This window comes from Macrosteles quadrilineatus, unplaced genomic scaffold, assembly GCF_028750875.1.
Source record: "Macrosteles quadrilineatus isolate MER2022 unplaced genomic scaffold, UCM_ALF_1.0 Scaffold_4__1_contigs__length_99947679, whole genome shotgun sequence".
In the NCBI taxonomy this organism is placed as follows: Eukaryota; Metazoa; Arthropoda; class Insecta; order Hemiptera; family Cicadellidae; genus Macrosteles; species Macrosteles quadrilineatus.
In genome coordinates, this window is record NW_026542597.1 from 67,086,558 (window position 1) to 67,107,778 (window position 21,221).

Here is a 21,221-nt window from a genome sequence, read left to right on the forward strand (position 1 = left end):
ATTTTCAAATAGTATAAATACTCAAACACCTTTCGTAGTACGAATTAAAAGGAAGACTAAGAAAGTAATTTAACTTAAATTCACCAATTATAAATTACATCGGTAAATTAAAAACACAACTAGGTCAAATGTGTCAGCAAAAACAAGTTGTGATATCAAGTTAATTTGATCCCAACTCTCGGTTGATTTTAAACAGATTACTCATCAGAGTTTTGAAAACCTCGACAGTTTCTGATTATCTTGCTCTATAAATCAAATCCTATAAGGAAATGTCAAAAGATTTTTTTTTCTTTTAGTAAAATTAAAATTTTGTTTTTTCATATTTGTACTGTGACTTAATCAAACACATGTTTAAATTACTCGATGTTTTATTACGCAGTAGTGTAGTAGTTTAAAACACATTTTCGTTTCCTGAAAATTGCTGGAGTGGGTAAAACTCAACTACATCTAATACTCAAATAACTAAAGTACAAAGATTTCTGGCCTAATAGTTGAATATATCTAGTCAAATATACAAATATAAATTATTATATATATAGTATGGTTCCTACTTAGGCTAACCATGATAGTAATCGTCCGAAATACTCACAATCGAAATCGCTGTGTTCAATCTCAATCATTAATCGAATTACGGTTTTAAGAGAAGAAGCAAGTCTCTTTGTTTTATGCTCTTACCCATCAAGATGAAAGAATTCATACCCACACACGTAATCAGATGTTTTGTTTAGGTGAAAAAAAAAACTGCCCAACAGAGACCATATTTGTCGGTGGTAATAGTAATATTTGTCCTTTTTAAATAAACAAAAACATCCACTTTGTTGGTAATCCTGATTATTGCTAGTGTCGTAACTAGTTCGATTTATTACTAAGTCATCTTCAGGTATCAATGATGTCAAAAGGGTTATCATTCATTAACCAAGGACCATTTTACTAAGCTCAAATCGATTTACAACTTTGGGTTTAATTACATTTCTGACGGAGTTAATCGGGATCCTTGGAAAACTACAAAAAATAATACTTTATGTTAGTAGAATGAAAAAACATCTTCTTACCTGAATGCTTTTGTTTTATACTATGGTAAATATAACTTTTGGGCAATATTCCAAATTTTAATTAGGTAAAGTGAAAAATCCTAAACCTACATACAATTAAAACTTTAAACAGAATTAATAGACTATGGAAAGATATTTTATTATTTTACTCCAAGAAGCTTTAAGTGAATGTTTGCTTCGTGATAAATTGTATACTACTCGTACGAACCTTTCATCCATGGCATGGTAGTTATTTTTGCTCTCGTATTGTCATTAACGTTTTAAATTACTTTACCATTTGGAAAAAAGTAAAAACAAGTTTAATAATATTTACTTAAAAACTGGAATAAAGTCCATTACTTGCCATCATACTGATAAGTATAAACTGATACGCTAGTATATAAAAAGAAGTTGGTCTTATGTGATCGCTGATAAGAAGACATTTTAATTGATTAAGTAGGTAAACTTGCTCTGTTAAGTGAGCACTGTAACTTAATATCTCACTTTTAATAGCATTCGACAGTTTAAAAGTCTGAATTGTGACTGATGTGAAAAACAACATGCCACGTCAGGTTCATTTTACTAACCATTTCACTTGATTTTTAATCTGATTGTTGAATTGTTATTCCCTGCGAATTAACATTTCTTTTTCCTTGTTGCAAGAATAATGCAATCTAAAGTTCTTATTTATCTTTAAATCGTAGGTACAATATAATTATTAATTAGTATCACTGTTGCAAATATGTTTTTCCATCACAAAACCAAATAAACCGTGATGATATAAGCTTAAGAGGAAACTTTAAATGTTTTACGCTTTAAACTTTTTTATGTTGGTGTGACTAGTTTTCAGTTATCTTAATTATCTTAATAACTTATGTCCGGTTAATGGATTATTTTTATGTATAATTTCTAAAATAATATTTTCATAATTATAATAATTAATATCTTAGCCATTAGGCTAAGAGTAAATGAAGTTCTTCTACATAGAGCAGGTTCTCTTTCTGGACCCAGCTGTTTGTGATCATTGACCTTTGAATAAATGGTCCTGACTGATGAAACATCTGATCATACCTTAAAAAAATACTGACTATTTTACAATATAACTAAAAATGTATTAAATATATAATTGGACACAAAACGTCCAAAGATAATAGAAGTTTAAACGTGTACAACATGTATTTATGATACAGTTAACTTCCAATTAAAAACTAAAAACGAATGTAAAAAATAACCTTGTTATCAGGATTAAATTTAAACAAATTTCAAACTTCTTAGGAAGCATGAAAGTTTGGATTTTTACTTTAAATGTATTAAAGATCTGAATATTCTCCTCAGCAGATAAAATGAAGCTGTCATGGCGACTTGTTTTGCTGACAGTTTTTCACTAATGATTCTAAGTTGTAAAGAGCTGACTGCAGTTCAAGTTGTGAAACAGTTGTAATGTTGTTAACTTCAATTAAATAAAAGTATAATTGTTTTGAAGTATATAATTATCAATTAATTAAGAACCTATATGTTAAAGCAAACAGGTTTATTTTAAGTTATTTATTTTCAGTGTTTAGATTGTAGGTCAGAGTTTTATCTTTTAATACATGATTTTAAATTTGTTACACAAGCTGTTAAAAATTATTATTGTTACCTGAGAGATTTTCAATAATGTAAAACCAGTTTTCAGAAGTTTAAAATCCTAATCATGCCATCTGTGTATATTTTAAAAACCTTAGTATATGTTAAACAAAATATCAACTCTTTTGCTCATCCAAATGCTCATCATTATCACCTCACTCTTGTCACTTCATATGTAAGGCTTACAAAAGCCCGGCATTGTCATGTTAACCATCAACTCGCTCTTTATAATAGACTCCCATTAGCTATTAGAAATTTGACTCTCAATAGACTTAAGAAAACTGTAACTCTTTTCTAAAGGACCAATCCTATTACTCTGTCACGGATTACATGGAAGATTGCCTCATATCATGACCTGTTAATCTGATGTAACATTTATTATCTTTTTCGCTGTTCTTATTTTGTTTTATTTGTCTCAATTGTATGTATTTTTACCATATCCACTTCTTGACTTGACCTATTGCATTATCTGTATGTTCAAAGGAATAAAATCTATTGTCTATTGACTATTGCTTGTAACCAATTAAATCAATTAAATATAGTCCGTCAGCAAAATAATAAAAACAAGTTAAATCAGCCACAGAAACCTGATATACTGACTACAGACAGTGTATAAAATTAGGGCAATTAACAAATTATATAAATAGTACAGTTAATCTGTTTCCTCAGTAATATTTGAAATAGATCAACATCATGGTTAACTCAAAAGTCCTTTGTCTTCAAACGTGTATGGTAAATTAAAACTGACAAAATTGAACACTCTTTATTGATCTTGTTTAGCTAATTGATGTTAATCAACTCTAATTAATCAACCAAGGGCAACAAGCCGTTTCCAATCATCAGATCGATTTACAATGGAGTCCAATTATCTTTGAACACAGACAAGAGGGCTTCAGCGTACCACCAATAACTGAAATAACACATTATGAAATTTGCATTTTGGGTGTGTTCAATTAATGGAGAGTTTCTAGTACAGTACAGTCATGCATGAAATTATTTCTACAAAAGGAATGTAGTGTTTGGATTACGGATGTTATTAGTGTGTGTGTTTTTTTTACTCATTTGACGAAAGATTGTTGTTTTATTTAAAGTTCTTAATTTTAACAACGATTTGAATTGTAAAAATAAAATAGTTAAGGCTGAATACTCCGATTGCAGCCTTCACAAAGATGTGTTATGCCTCTTAGTATACACGTAGGGTACAGTGTTTGCTGTTAAATAGTTGAAGGCGCTTACCGAATCAGTAGACCTACAGAATTTTCATGTTTTAAAGATTTTTAATTTCATAACAAATACTTACTAAGCTTAATTAGGATAAAAATATGTTTCTAGGAATGAAAATATATTCATGGAAATCATATTAAAAATTCCAATAAAATATTTATTTTTCACAATAGATAAAAGCCTATTAATAATATTTAGTCACATGAAATATACTTTAGCGTATTACATGTGTTACGTTTTCTCATTATCTTACAGGAAAAAAAATAATGGTGGTAAAGAAAAAATTATGGATCATGTAATAATTTAATTATAATGTTTTTGTAACTTAGACAATTTCTTTTTGAATGTCTGTGATACTTAAAACAAGTCTAACTGGAAGTAACATGCTATATGTAAACATATTTTGATCAAACTACATAATTTTTTTTATTACTATAATTTATTTGGTAGATCTTTAGTAATCTACTTTTCTTGCGTCCATGGTCGAATTTAAATATCGAAAGCCTTTAACTATAAACATATACTAAAGGGTGGCAGCTGTAAAGTACTAGTTATACGGGTAAGGTATATAGAAGTAGAGTTGAAATCCAATTCAAAATAATACAAAGAAGGTAGTTATAGCAGAGAAACGCATAATGCATGTATCACTACATTCAGTCAACCAGATCAACTTTCTATAGATATTCTATTAGGCTACTGTATGACATGTGAAGTATGAAAAAGCCGTGATATATCGAGTTTCAGCTAAAAAAAAAATATATTATCAACCTTTTGAGTTTTTTTCGGGAACAAGCTGCCATTCATTGATGTGCTTTTTGTGATTGATAAAGAATTTTCTGGTGTCAAAAACAAACATACGATCTCAGTGACTTATACTCTAATTAATTCATAATCGTTTTACTGTATTTGCTTAACAAACACCCAAACTATAAACACCCAAAGAATAGTGTATAGTGTATTTTGACTTTCAAAATAACAAAATATAATTAAATAGTTGGTTTAAAATGGTTTACAATACCTGCATATAGTAATCCTTTGTTGCTGTTTTGGCAACTAGTTTCGGTTCATTATTGAACCATCTTCAGGCCTCAAGGTGTCAAATAAGTTCGAATGAAGTGATTATTTGACACCTTGAGGCCTGAAGATGGTTCAATAATGAACCGAAACTAGTTGCCAAAACAGCAACAAAGGATTACTATATGCAGGTATTGTAAACCATTTTAAGTATAATACAGTAATCCGGAGGCTAAACAACTATATTTTAAAATAATTGGTTCGTATTTTTTTCGAAATTCATGGTTAAAAGATTCTTAGATTCATTTGAATAAAATATTATCAGACATTGAAAAAATGGAACTTAAATATTAGGTGTTAACATAAATTGTTGGTGTAATAATTTTATAAATTTGCACTAATTGGCATTTTGGTTCGCAATTAAAAGCTTAAAATGAGATATAAGTATGACACAAATATATTTAGAATAAATAGCGGTTGGTCGGTTTGGTTGAAAACTCCAAAACGAAAATAACATGCTAATTACTGTCAGAATTCCAATTTGTCGGAGTTAAAACCGATAAATACGCAATTCCGACGATTTCACCGTTTTGGTTTGTATTTCTGAACATTTCGATCGTGTCAAAGAAACTTTCCCGTTTTTGCATATAAGTGGGAAATGTGGTTAGTCTTTTGGTAAAACTTATTTTGTATTCAGCAAAGGATTTCTGATTGAGTGGTTTTAGTGAAAGAGAGTTCTCACATGATGAATATCGCGATTGCTGAACATAAAAAGGAAATTTTCCCGCCTCATTTCCACAGCAAGGTTATTATTGGTCTCAACTAATTATGTGGTATTGCCTTTCAATGTATTTTAAAACTTCGGTTTCTTTATTGGTTTAGATTCTCAATGTACTGCATTAAAAATTATTATATTTAAGTAGTATGACCGTAACTATTTACGCACAGCTTTTTATGCTTGTTTCTTATCTAGTTTATGCAGTCTATGTTTTACCCATAAGGACCTCTGGAAAGACGCCCTCAGAACGAACGTATTCACCATTCAAACGTGTGTAGTTAACCCTTATGTTCTTAATAATGAAGAATTAATTTTTGAAAGAAATATTCTCTACTTTGCTACCAAGTTTTAAAATAGGTTGGCTGTCGAAATCCCAGGTACTTTTTTGGAAAGGACTGTTTACTTTGGGGGGGGGGGCTTTTTGTACTGTACATGCATTTTTAAGTAGGACTTTTCTTTAGAGGTTTCTGTTCATTTCTTCAGTCATATCTCATATTAATGTGTAATTGGGATTTGACTCATGTTAATGCTTGCTGTTGTATGGTGGTAAAGGAGGATTTCATTGATGAAATATATACCTTTTTCTCGTTCTAGCCTGGACCTGTTTCTATACTAATATGGTAAACGTTATGGAATATGGCATAGTAATATATTTTATTATAATATTTGGTATTATAATATACACTCTCTAGCTTTGTTACTAACATATAAGGGTTGCAGCTAGTGTGGCAGTTAGAGGGTGGAAAATCCAATATCGATATTGATCATGTTTTATTGCCTCGAACTTTGGATATGTTTACCATTTTAAGCTAAATCCTACATATATCTTATATACATATAAGAACAAATTTATTTTGGAAAATGCGGTTATACGAATATTAAATTGAATGAACATATAATGGCCAAATATAAGTTTGCGTGAAAACTTTTGATCTAGATTTATGTAATTAGTTAAAGTTCTCTTTACTAATGTAGAGTTAAAAGAAATGTACTGTATCGTATAGCGGACAATCCACTGTTATTATAGTGGTTTCCTCGTCCCTTGCACTTATTTTCTACGTGTTTTACATATCAATTACTGCAATATAAAAAGAAATTACTTTACACATTGAAATTAACTTCTTGAACAGCATTGTACTTGATATTAAATTTAAGGGGTGTATAAAAACACGTCCAATTAACCATGAAACAATTATTTAAACTTATACTGTTTGTTCAGAAGACGGTAAATATTTACTGTATACACGATGGTAAATGGTTATCGATTTTCGATTTCAAATTCCAATCATCAGACCCAACAAGTTTTATTATAAATTACTCAATTACAATATAAGTAGGATATTGAGTTACGTTTTGTAGCAATAAATACCTAAAATTGCATCGGATGAATCCGATGAAAATGTAATCCTGGTTGATTAAAAAACGGTAAAATGCCACATTCGTTAATTTTTATTTAAACCGGTAGAAAGAACAACAGAATAAGTCAATATTAAAATTTACATTTTTGGCCAAATCAATTTCTTTGAGTCATTCTATTAGATTAAACATTTGATTTATTCGATCTAATCTGTTCATTGTATTGAACATCAGTGAAAAAGCATGTTACAGAAAAGCTAAAATTATTTTACAGTACTTGTTTTATTTACTGGAATCTGACTTGGTGTGAATTTTTATTGGTCTACTTGTTCCTTTTTTTAAGTTCATACAATTTCGTTTTCACCTGAATATGACTACATTTATTAATAAAGGGGGTATAAATTTGATACACCAGTTAATTAATCATATCACTCCAAATTAAATCGTAAATTTTATACATTATTTGAACTTGATGTATTTGGTAGATTAACTTACTTTTTAAATATAAAAACAGAAGATTCTAAAGTCTAACAATTCTCCTTGTCATAGCTCTAATTAGAACCAAATATTCAAATCCAAACCGCTATCTTTACGCACAATTAAACGTTACTAAATTTAATGTCAACACCGAAAACAACTTCCAAATGCGAGATGAGAAACACATGTTGATTTTTAAATACACTAAACTAGCCACAAAAAAAGAATAGGTAGACAGACAGTGGCTATTATTAGTCTAGCCGGTGGCGCGCCTAGCGGCAGAACTCGCAACTAACGCTCAGCGGCGCGCTCAACGCCAGTTTCGTTCTGACTCCCGTTCTGGAATGTGCGTGCGTGACGTCAGCTCGTTGAAACCATAGCTCACGTGTGTGTTGGTGCTGCGTACATTTAGTGTTTGTGTATTGTACTCTGTTTTGTTTTTAGTGTCAAATGGATAACCAATTTTCTGGATAATTGTGATGTGAAAAATGATTCGAGTTCAACTCTCCGTGTGGCTGGTCCTGCTGGTCTTCGCGCCACCGGGGTTCACAGATAATTTAGGTAATAATTTAAAATTGTTGATAGTATTTTTTATAAAATATCAGAATTTTCGTCACATCTCCAACTCGTCCTTTATAGTGCATGAAAAGGTCGGTTTAGAGCTGTGACGGAATTTCTGGTATGTATTATATCAAACAGTTCTGGGGGCCATTGATGAAGAATACGTATTTTTTAATGGACTGCACTGCATTGGTGACTTAAATATAGTAATGCGTATTTAAAATTGTATAAGGTCACAAATAGAACTAGTACGTGTGTATGGATTTATTAGAATTTAGAAATCAACCCTTATAATAAAATCCACCAAAGTAATACAGCAGGAACAAAATGGTTTTACAACACTAACGGCAACTCGCGAATTTAATCAACTAAACTAACCGCGACCAAATCGCTGGAAACATTACACACCCGCACCCAGAATGCAAACGCCACCCAGCACCCAGAGTTGCGAGTGATCGTTGCCAAATTCGCGAGACGGCGGGGGTGGACCGGAGTTTGCGAGAGTTATGTGGTAGAATAAATATCTAGGGACGTTGCACCGCCTGTCCCACTGCCAAGAGAGCTGGCGAGGGCCAACAATTAAACAATTACGTCGCTGAAATTATCCACAGCCTCCTCTAATTGTAGACAAGGTCAGAACGTTCTGTACACAGACCACTGGCCTACATCGTCGATTTTCCCGCCAGATTGTACAGGGAAATGGATATTGGAGGGGAAATTGTGGTACCGTTGCAACTGTGTGAACTCTAGGGCAGTTTGGTTGTTTGGCACGTTTTCAAATAAAACTCTTTATGACAGGGGAATATTTGCAAAAAATATCTTTTGATTATCGGTTCGATTGAGGTTTACGATTATAAATACACTTGTTAATTTATCAAGCATAAAACTTATTTTTACTGATTTGGGCTCGTAAAAAAGACAATTCATGTCAGCCGGCAGTCCATTTTCTTACTTAGTTTTAGCGAATTTCCTATATAGGGAATAAGCTATTACCGTAGTACTCATGGTAAGACCTGGACCCGGGACCGATTTTTTTTTCGTTTTGAGGTCCCTAGAGGCCAAAAACACCATCCGTTCAAATTCATATATATATTTAGTCATATATATATATAAATATATATATATATATTTATATATATATATATTTATATATATATATATATTTATATATATATATATATTTATATATATATATATTTATCATTTTTGCTCGAGTTATCGCGCTAACGGACACATATATAAATATATATTTATATATGTGTCCGTTAGCGCGATAACTCGAACAAAAATGATCCGATTTTGATGAAATTAGGTACAAACGTGTAAACCTAAGTTTATTCGAACGAGTTCGCGAACCAGCATGATCGGACCATGGGAACGGGGGTTTATGGGGGCTTTTATGGGGTAAAAATGGGTTTTTCCCATTTTTGACCCAAAAAACATAAAATTTTGTAATTTCTTTTCAAACTATTTTGTAGAGCTTAAAAAAACAAATAATTTAGTATATTGAAACGTTATAATGCGCCTAATGGTTACGGAGAAAATTCCAAAACATTTTAAATTTAAAATCCCATGTTATTCTTATGGAGAATAAGTAAACTGTTGTAGTTCGCTTGTTTATTAACATTTTTTGCACAAATTTGGAAAATGTTTTTATTTCTTACTAACTATTACAATTTACATAAAAAACACTTTTACCCTCCCTGTTGCAGCAAACCTAAGTATGTGTTAAACTGATTCTATTTAAATAGGGAATAAATGTGATATTTTTTAGGAGACATTTTAGTGTAAATCCAATCAGGCAAATGGAAATTCGCTTAGTCTGCAGGTTTGCTGCGGCGGGGGTATTTTATTTATTTTCTCAACGGCAATAACTAAGTTCTACAAGTTTCATAGCAATCAACACAATGGATAAAATATTAAAAATGATGATTGATCAACAATACTAACGTGATAGTAAAAATTAGCAACAAAATGATTAAAATTATACAAAAATAGCAATAACATCAATAATATAAGTGAGTGTAATAGTTATGAAAGTATAATTATCAAAGTAATAACATTTGGGTTACAGTGATGTATAAGCGGGAAGTGACGCAATTTTGACTGACTTTCAATTGCTTAATACTAATTAAATATACAAATAATTTAAGAATACTCCAATTAAGTGCACATGGAGTAATAGCGGATTTTAACTAATTTATTGAGGTTTTGTTGAACAGTTGTTTGTTATTCCTCTTCCTCGTTCACTGTTCCACTCGCAATAACAATAACTTCATATATATATTGTCCATAAACTGTAAAAATTTTTAGATGTGTAAAGTGTTGTTTGGCTGAATCATCCCCCTTAAGCTTGAGCATCATCCTGATAGCTTTTTTTTGCTGTTTAAAAATGGAGTCCATATTTCTTTGTTTTGTTGAACCGTATAATGCTATGCCAAATTGGATATGGGAATGCACATGAGCAAAATATATATTCTTCAAAGTGTTTATATTGCAATAAAAAGACATTTTTGATAGAGCATAAACTCCAGAATTAATCTTTAGCAGGATCTATTTAACATGCTCATCCCAATTTAGGTGCTCATCTATCGTTAAACCTAGACAATTTATACTACTTTCCCTGTTGATGTTTTGTGATTTATATTCTAGTGTTGGATCTGAAGATTTTCGGTTTTGTTGTGTTTTAAACGTTATGAACTTAGTTTTTTTCAGAATTTAAAATAAGGTTATGATCATGTAAGTAGTCTCCAATGTTATTAAGTTCATTAGAAGAAAACATTTGTATCTCCTCCAATGAGTCAGCTGATAAAATTAAATTTGAGTCATCAGCGTAAAGACATAATTTGGAATTTTGTTTATGGATTATCATATTTTCCATGCCCTTCAAGTAACACAAAAAGAGCAAAGGCCCAAGAATAGAACCTTGAGGCACCCCAAATTTGACTGGTCTATAAGCTGAGTTTGATTTCATTACTTTATTTTTATCCGTTAGATGAGATATTTCTACATATTGAGACCTATTTGTTAAATATGAAGTGAACCAATCAAGAGATCTTCTTGATACTCCCAGAATTTTAAGCTTTTCTAGAAGTTTAGAGTGTTTGACACTATCAAAAGCTTTTGAAAGGTCCATGAATATACACCAACGTGTTCCAAAGAATTGAGCACCTTGCTTAGCCTGGTGTAGGGTCTAGCCATTGAATTACAATTTCTTGTGTTATAGCTATGGACTTTTCTATTCTATTCTATATACAGATAATCTATATACAGATAATTTGACAGTTTGACAAATAATAATCTTTAACCTATTTCAATGCAAAGGCATAATATCTGCATAAAGATTGATTTTTCTATCACTTAATTGTTGCGCAATTTTCCTTTAGTGATTGGATCAGTCTAGTCCACGGACACTTTTAAGTAGACGTTTTTAGATGATTTACCTAATTTTTAATTTAGTTGGATGATGACATTTACTTATATATATACGAATTTAACGAATAATATGAATTTACATATACGAATGTTTTTTTTTATTTACATATACGAATGGTCATACCATTTTCAATGAGAAGTATTATTTTTGGTCATCCTGAAAGAAACAAACACAGTGGCTCCCAACCTATGTATCATTAAGACATATTATTAGCTACCATCCCTATCGATGTATCCCCTAAATCAACGCCTCATATCTACCCAACATGTCTACTAAGTGAACTAAATCCCGAGTTGCCTTCATTAGGGATTAGCCTTGTACACCTTTGAGTGCAAGAGGCTTATCTTGATTACAACGTTAATAGAGATTTGCAACATTAAAACACATCACCCCCTTATTTCTGTACAGTGTACAAAGTTTGCAGTTTCAAAACCTACTATATTACGTTCATTAAGGGATGAAAAAGATTAATTTCTTAATGTTAATGCAGCTTTCAATCATGATAATCGTCATTATATGTGCCCATGTCATGGTAAAAGTTTACTGGTCTAGATTGGATCAGCGTAAAATGTTTTTTAGCTGTTTAAATCGTAAAATGTGTTAAAATGACTTGAGTGATAGCTTGCTGTTACTTAAAGCAAATCGACGTAAAATCACCTTTTGCGTGGATTACAGTATTTTAATGAGTATATAATGCAGTATTGTATAACTGTCATACAAAATATATGTAAGAATCTTGATATAGCTGTGTAAATAACCCTGATTCATTCCAGAATAAAGGCTGAGTAAATTAGTTTTGTACACTTGGCTGTATTATGAAAAGAAATATCTTAAAAATATAAATTAAAACGAACACCCAGTATCCAGCTTCCACTCTGTTAATTAAATCCTTCCCAACAAGTAACTGTAGCTCCTGATTTAATTTGGCGTTTGTAATGTGATTTTTGATGTTTTAATGGAACATTCTTCCGATTAAATTAGCTTGGTTGTTTACACTCAAATCACTGTTAATTTTTGGTTGATTTAGTTGGATAATCAGAATTTTGTTAATTCAATATAAACTACTAAATGTTAAACTTTAGATATTGAAATTTTAATTTGATTTAAAATAAAAATCCTCAATCTTGTTTGTTTTAATAAAACTATCAAACTATAAAGTACAATTTTTACAAATTCTCTCAGGAGTTTTGTTGGTCTTTTTACAATAAACCTTTACTATATTTACAGGTTCAGTAGCTCAGGCTAGGTACTACGGATGTCTTGACTAGCCTAAATAACGTTTAACGGTATTGTACTAATACTCTCTTTAAATACATATTAATCCATACAAACAAGGTATTAACCTATGAGTTTACATTTAGTATAATTCTGCCAATATACTAACATATGTGTATCAGTAATCAATTTAATAATTTATTAATTTGTATCTCAACAGCATCATTCAATTCATGCAGTAAAAATCAATCCATAAAAAACTAATTAATCTATGAATTTAAAAACAAATTATCTAAGGAGTAATAATTATTTTACCTTGCTATCCTATTAACTTAGACTAGGTCAACTATTTATAAGTATAAATGTATCTGTTGCTCCTTTATTATCAATAAAGAAGTTGTTATACAACTTATTTACTATAGATTAGAATATTCCCATAGTGTTGCCATTATTAAATTTGACTTTTTTTAACGTGTCTTGTGTTTTCAACATAACAACATTAGAAAATACAGGTATGCCGGATACAATCAATAAACAAAGTTAATCATTTCATAATCCCCAAAGATATAAACAAGCTGGCATAGCTTTACTTTTACCTAGTACTTTTAGTTTTAATTCAAGTCTAAACAAACTCACCTTTTAAACACAAAGTTTTAAAAATGTTGATAATCCACACTAACTTCAGTGAGTTCTTTGTAAAACGTCGAAGGGGTTCAAGTAGTTTTAAAATGTATTTTATTCCTATGTCCTCTAATTATCGAGAATAATTTTATGTTCACGAATATTGGCATTCTAAAAACCTAAGAATCGGTAGTGAAGTTAATAAAACATTAAAATCTACAACCACAAAAACACATTGTTTCAAATCTTAATTATTAAAACAATGTAACAACGACAATCCGTCCCAAGTACAGAAGCCAGCTCAATCGGAAGAAGCGAAGGAGAACAGAATTTCACGCAAGTGCATCTCTACAAAGCTGTCGAATAGGACCGATTTGTTCGGTTTTCATCGTTCAGAAGGCGGTTATTGTGGAATTTCAAAGTTTAACTCGCATGTTTGCAATCAAACTTTTCCTTTATGACAAAAGAACTTTAAAATATATTAATGTTAGGCTACACTATTTTTAATTTTGGTACATGATGCATAAGAATGACTTTCAACCTGTACGTAAAGGTACATAAAGGCATTATAGTAATCAAAACTATAAAATGAGTTTTTTCCAGCAAACTCAAAAATCTGGTCATTTCAGATATGTGGAAGAAGACTTAAACAAAGAAGCCAACAATGCAAAATAAAGTAGTATAGCAACAATGGAATTATGTTATTTCCCCAAGTTTGACTATATAAAAAAGTTATAGTCTAAAATAGAAAAGAAAATTAAGAAGTAATTTTTTTTAGACAGAACTGGATTCCATAAGAAGGTGGAGCTTTAACATTATAATTTAAATGGTGTTGGACAAAGTACAAATTTATAGTGCTTAGCCTTCATGTAAAATTAACACTCAGCTGCGTATTTTAAAGTCGGTTAATGACTTGTCTCGGACCACTGAACTTGTTAATTGAAGTTATACTTTTAAACTAAAAATGTGCCTTTTAGCGGATTTCCCAAAGGGAAAAAGTGGTTAATTCTGTGTTCGTTTGTGAGACACTAATATTTTCTTGCAACAATTTTGGTTTCAATATCTTTATCTTTATTATCGTCGGATAATAAATAAATAAATAAATAAATAATGGAAATAACGAGATTAAAACTCGTCGTTAAAACTTTGGTCCTTGAATGACAAAATTCACTATAATAAACTGATTATTAACTTTATGGGAGGGAAAATTGAGCAATGTATGTGTTCATAGTTTCTTATAAAAGATTACATTTATTTTCCATGTGATAAAAAGTTGTACACTATTACGATGTGCACACTATTTAAATATAAAGTTAAAGAGATTGATAATGTAATTAACATTGGTGATAATTGATTCTCGCTCTAATTAATAGTGTCGCCTAAAAGTAGGGAGCCATACAATCCTTATAATTGTACTCAAAAGGTTATGGGTTGTATATTCTCAATGTTAATTAAAATTACCAAAGTTAATCTATTTCATGACAATAATCCAAGGACTTGATGGACGAGTATTACAGAATGTGCCTTATATTCAGTTGAGTATTGTTATCCTTCAATATTATGACTGAGTAAACATAGTTACGCATAGCCAGTAACTTAAGACTTAAAGATACTTATGATCTATATTTTATGATTTAACAAAAAATAATTGTATAAGCGAAATTATCAAATATAATTTAACTTTATTGGTATTTAGATCTTATGGAATCGATTTTATATTTTGGTTAAAAGGTGCTTTCCAAATATTTGATGGTTTTGTATGCGTTTTGTATTTCTTTGTAAAGATTTATTGAATCATAAGGTAAAACATAACTTCAATGATAAAACTAAATGACCGTCCTCTAATCCAGATATTAGGACGTCACGAATTGTGGATATTTATAGACATGCGCTGTGGATGCAATGCTCCCAGGTGTGGATTAACTTTCGCACTAGTCAGTACTACGACTAGCCACAGTACTACCCTGATAATTATACCAATTTGTTAATTACAAGGACAAATTTGGTTCGGATTCCACTACAAAATGTAGGTCTCTAAGTTGCCTTTGGCTGTACAGGCTATTAATTAACAGCTGTGTCTAAGGAACATGTCGGCCTTAGTCACCAACAAGACTACAAGATCGTGCCACTTATCCTACACCCATCCTTCACTCATATTTGGGTTAAAAAATAGTGGCGTCCCCATCTTAAATAATTGATTTATTGATAATCATTTTAAACTGATTGATTAACATTTAGTTTGGTGTGGTATAATTACTCAATTCGTTTTGCGTGTTTTTTTTTGCCAAGAAATATTAACGACAACAACAATCAACAAATATTAACAAATACAAATTTTCGTTATGTGATAGAACATTTTCTTTGATAAAATATCTTTGTAGGAAACCCGCAAAGTATTTTCGTATTAGTAAAGGCTTGGAGACGGAACAGCTGTGTGGTGAAGTGAACGGAAGTGAACATTTCGAAGCGTCTTCCCGCTCAAAGCCGTCGAGATAAAGCCGATTTGTTCTTTTTTGTTTGTGTTTTCACCAAGATGTGTTTAAACATTTTCTCTGCTCTGTTAGGTTCTTATTTAAATTTGCTTATGAATCTAAGAATATTGAGAAATGTTGGTAGTTTTACAAAACTGCGCAGTAATAACTTCCACGAGGTATTTGAGCAACATACACTTGCAGTACAAACTTAATTATTAATTTTTAAACATCTTACGGCCAACCAATAAGTCTTCCATGTCTTTATAGTTCAATAATGCTTATTGAAGGTTAATATTATATTCATACAAAAGCATGATGATAAAATATATCAATTTATAAGAATATTATGTTGATTGATATTCAAATATACTTATACTTCATTGAAGTAGTTATATTCAAAGGGGTTGAAACGGAGGCTAAAATAGCTTTTATATTTCTAAATTACATAGAAAGGGACTTTAAATATTAGTATTGATTATACTTTTAATAACCTAATTGGTAAAAGTTGAAAATTATTAATATGATAATTATTTTCCACCTATAATATAGTATAAGATCAAACCGTAAGCTACCTTTTATCCATATTTGAGAAATTATCGTCAGGAATGTCTTTCTGTTATAAAAATATATTTCTGATGATAAAATCTGTTCTTAAAAAATTTCCACTGAATAAGAATTATTTTATAAACATAATAATTCTTGTAGTAAATATAAAATAAATCATGCAATTTATCAAGTAGGTTACTAGTAATACAATGTTACGCAAAGTCACTAATTTTATAGCATCATTGTCGGTTGAAGAGGTTTTGATGAAATGCTGAAAACCAATTAATGGGATGAATATGAAGAGGTTTATCGGGTTTTGGTTTATCAGTGGGTTTTAATTTCCCACAGGGGTTAGCTTTAGAGATAACATTAACAAATTATAAAGTGCTAGGTTGGCAATTGCACCCTTTTCAATGTAAACTGTAACATAACTATTTTAATCGGACGTATTGCAGATAATGTTTTATTCCTACTTTAAACTCAGAATCTCTCTAAAAACGTTTTATAATGTTAATGATATGTGAAAAAAGCCTCATAAAAATATAAAGCAAGATGAATGGAATTAAATATTTAACGAGGACATAATTTTATCTAAATGCAGACGGTGGAACATAAATACGGATGGTAAATATCATATTTTGAATATTTTTCAGTGGATATTCTTTATTTGAGAGAATGTACTTTTAGAATGTTAGCAGATATTTTGCCATCAATAAAATCATCGAAACTCGGTTTGTAGATTTACCTAGCGTTGTGTCAAGGCATTCCCAGTCTCGTCGTTAATACAAATCATAAGCCATTAGACGCTTCCGGTTTCAATTAAAGCCCTTTAAACATATTATTTTGTCATAGTGAGAAATGAATTTGAAAAACATTAATTTATTTGAGCCTAATTTTAATTTTCTTCTCAATTATTTTTCAAACAACAGTTGTTGGTAGTTTTTGTTTTGCTGGTTTATCAAAACCAACAACTGCAGAGTATCAAACAACTCTTGATGAAACTCACTAACAAGCTATCGGTAACACTAATGGAGAGTTGAGCTGATAAACAAACAAACCCTGAAAACAAGAGATTCATATTTATTTTTCGAGCTGTTGGTTGGCGTAAAAATAGTAACTAGGTTTGATATTGTCGTTTAAGTTCAAACCAACGAATAATCCTACTTATTTATGAAATAGTGTTGTTACGGGCTTTTAGTATTATTGGAGAATCATTTGGATTTGATTGTTTAAATATAAAAAAAACCTTGCTAACCTTTTCCACAGTTGCTTTTATGTGTTTTACAAAGTACAGAGAACAATAAAAAATTTTACAGTAAGTTATTGAGAAGGCAAAATAAGAATGAGAATTATAAGGGCACTCTGTAACCAATCTTTTATTCTTGTTGTTAAAATAGATACACTAACTTAAAAGAATTTAGCTATAAAATAGAAATTGTATAATCATACAAAAATGTTATTTGTCACAATTATTTTGTTATCGCAGAAATAACTTTTTTGTTTTCGTATGATAGTTTTAATAAAAAATGTTTTAATAATAAAACAAATTGAAACAAATTTTATCAAATAAATCTTTACTTACGGTTTCTTCGGTTAGTTATTACATTAATGGGCCAATTTCATAATTGTGTGTTTTAGATTAGTTATTATTCAATCAAACGTTTTCATTCAACCAACAATCTTTTAAATGTTCTATATGCAATCATATTTAGTAACCATTTAGTAAACATAAAAACATTACATCTTTTAGTTATCTAGATTTTAATCAACGAACACAGAAAAAATTAATTTACGTGAATGTTGAATAAGTTTATATAAAAAGTACGAAACAGTGTTGTGACAGTTTCTCACAGACCTAACATTTCGTAATATTCTCCTTTCCCACATTTGACACATTTTAAGCATTCTTTAGGTTTCTGCGTGGGTTCCATTCCTAGAACTCATTTTCACATTACTTTCTACTTCGCATGCTTTAAGGCCATATTAATTTTTAATATAAAATAATAATGTGGTTGGATTGAGTCATTATATCTTATAGTGTTTGTAGCCAATTAAAAAATTTGTAAATACAAAATCTAAAACTGTAATCAGCCTAGTCAGACGAAGCTTTCATTTATTGTGGTTTTTGCATTGGCACTTTTAGTGTGGTTTGCTCAAAACAATTCAACAAGTTCGTGTTAAATATTTTTATATTCCGTGTTTGTATATTGTCCCCACCCAACGGCTAGATTTCATAATTATAATTAGATTAATATATAATAGTCAACATTTACTTATGACTTTGTCATTACGAGTCCTAATAGATTTGTGAATAAATGGATTAAATGCAATTCTAAATTTGTAACATATAAACCTATTTTTGTGGTATTTAAATTGATATTGTTTTAATTCGTTTACCTAACTAAAGCAATTTCACTTAATACTTAACAGACTTTTACATATATATGAAATGTAATGTTTTGCATCATAACTCTATCGTTTCAAAACACTAAATCATACATATAATGTTTATAATTTTCAGAGAAGACGTAAGCAGGCATTATTTAGGTCATGTGTGACTTAATTTTTATTAAAATATCTGCCTAAGAAATAAGATTCAGTGCCTGTAATTTCACACCTGGAAAAAGTACAAAATTGACAGATTTCGGTACGAAATTCAAAAGGAAAACTCAGTTTCCAACATGATCAAAGCTAAAAAAAGTTAGTCTTACGAAAATGACACGTCTAAAGTTGATATATTTCAGGAGCAGTAACCTTTCGCAAAACATCGTAACTTTAATGTGCTTGAAATCCTTGAGAAATGCGGTGAGGTGGTAAGTTAAGTGAGCGGAAATGAAGATTTCACCCGAATACGATTTTTAACGTTGAAGGTTAAGTGATATTTTGAATTAAGTAAACTAACTATTACTGAAATGCATAAAACGTATATTTTACACTATTAATTACGTGAGGCTCATCTTAATTATTATACAAAGGAAAAACTTCTGAATGATTAAGTAACATTATCAGCACAAATCGTTTTGAAGTAATACTGAGATAGTTTGAATAAATAAGTACAGTAACCGCCATGTTTCTCTCTAAACGTTATAAACGTCTTCAATTTCTCCTTCATTACTCATCTTCAGTACATTTAGCATCATATTGTGCTTATCATTACGCTCAGTATTTATTTATTGTTACACACTTAAATATCACATCTCCTTCAGAGGTTCTCTTTAGAAACGTAAGGTTAATTAGTTTCTATTATTGTTATGACTGTTAGAGGAAAGATAATACATTAAAATAGATGTTCTTATAGATATTTTGTTAGTTTCATTACAAGCATTTAGTAGAGTTGTAAAAATGTTTCATGCTAAAATCCTTTGTGACTAATTTTAGCAAGGTTCATGGTGCATATTGATCTGTATATCTAGAAAGGTTCTTACATATTAGGGTTCAGGTTTCGTATATTGCTTATCTAAAATTATTACTACCAATTGATTTTATCCATGTGATAATACCGCAACCCTCTAGGACTAGCCTAAAGTGATGTGTAAAACAGCTAAAACTAGCATCCTGTGGTGTGAAGGTGTGGCAAACATATAAAACTATCTCAGCGTACTTTGAATAAGCTTTAAGTATAATTTATTTATTTGTCAAGATTTTAAAATTTATTATATTTTCATATTGATTGGTTATACATTACTTAAGAGTTCAGTTTTATAAGTCACGAATAACATTGTGCGATATTGCTAAACAGAAAATATTGCACAGCGGTCTTGAAATCCGTTACACGATTGTGCGTCTACTCAAAAACGATCCTGTAGCGAAGTCCAAAACTCAATTTCGACATCAAGGGAACTGCTTGGCTAAAGTTTAAACTAGTTTAGCCTTAGCCATAGTTAAGGCAAAGTAATAAACTAAGCCAACAAAGGATAGCAAAGTCTACAAATAATATGTTTAGCATAAGGTCCTCTTACATTGTTTCAATATGGCAAAATATATCTGCTTTGCCCATACACTATACATGTTAATAACTTTTATTACAATTAAATACATGAACCCCTGAAGTAACACTGCACAAACTCAGTTACATAAAGCATAATTGCACCTTACCTGTACCTAAGCATACAAGAGAGACCAATAGAATCCAACTAACTACGATGTGGTGGCCTGAGGGGGTCGATGATGTGGTAAAACAGTGTTTGTTACACATGCTATGGTAGTTTCTACTATTGTCATGCTCTATAGACTTATCGGTGAGAAATGTAAAATTTTGCATAATGAATCAAATCTATCGTTTCAAAATACTAAATCATACATATAATGTTTATCATTTTGAGAGAAGTCGTAAGGAGGCATTATTTAGATCATGTGTGACTTTATTTTTATTGACACATCTGCATCTGATCCAAGTTGAAAAGGTTAATCATACAAAAATGACGAGTCTAAAGTTGATATATTTCAGGAGCAGTAACCTTTCGCAAAACATCGTCAAAAATGTAACAGCGTAACTTGAATGTGCTTAGAAATGCGGTGAGGTGGTAAGTTAAGTGAGCGGAAATGAAGATTTCACCCGAATACGTTTTTTAACGTTGGAGGTTAAGTGATCTTTTGAATTAAGTAATCTGAGCTTACTACTGAAATGCATAAAACGCATATTTTACACTATTAATTACGTGAGGATCATCTTAATTATTATACAAAGTAAAATCTTCTGAATGAATTAAGTAACATTATCAGCACAGTTTTGAAGTAATACTGAGATAGTTTGAATAAATAAGTACAGAAACCGCCATGTTTCTCTCTAAACGTTATAAACGTCTTTAATATCTCCTTCATTGCTCATCTTCAGTACATTAAGCAACATATTGTGCTTATCA

The 21,221-nt window shown here is 30.5% G+C and overlaps 1 protein-coding gene across 3 annotated transcripts in view; it reads left to right on the forward strand.

The window, feature by feature from the left end:
• Window positions 1-7,843: 7,843 nt before the first annotated feature.
• Window positions 7,844-21,221, forward strand: part of LOC128991566 (protein eva-1 homolog C) — a 534,078-nt gene continuing 520,700 nt past the window's right edge. For all 3 annotated transcript variants that reach the window (XM_054414562.1, XM_054414564.1, XM_054414563.1), the window contains exon 1: window positions 7,844-8,067. In XM_054414562.1, coding sequence (XP_054270537.1) covers window positions 7,995-8,067 — 73 coding nt within the window. In that variant the 5' untranslated portion in view covers window positions 7,844-7,994. The remainder of the gene's footprint in view (window positions 8,068-21,221) is intronic.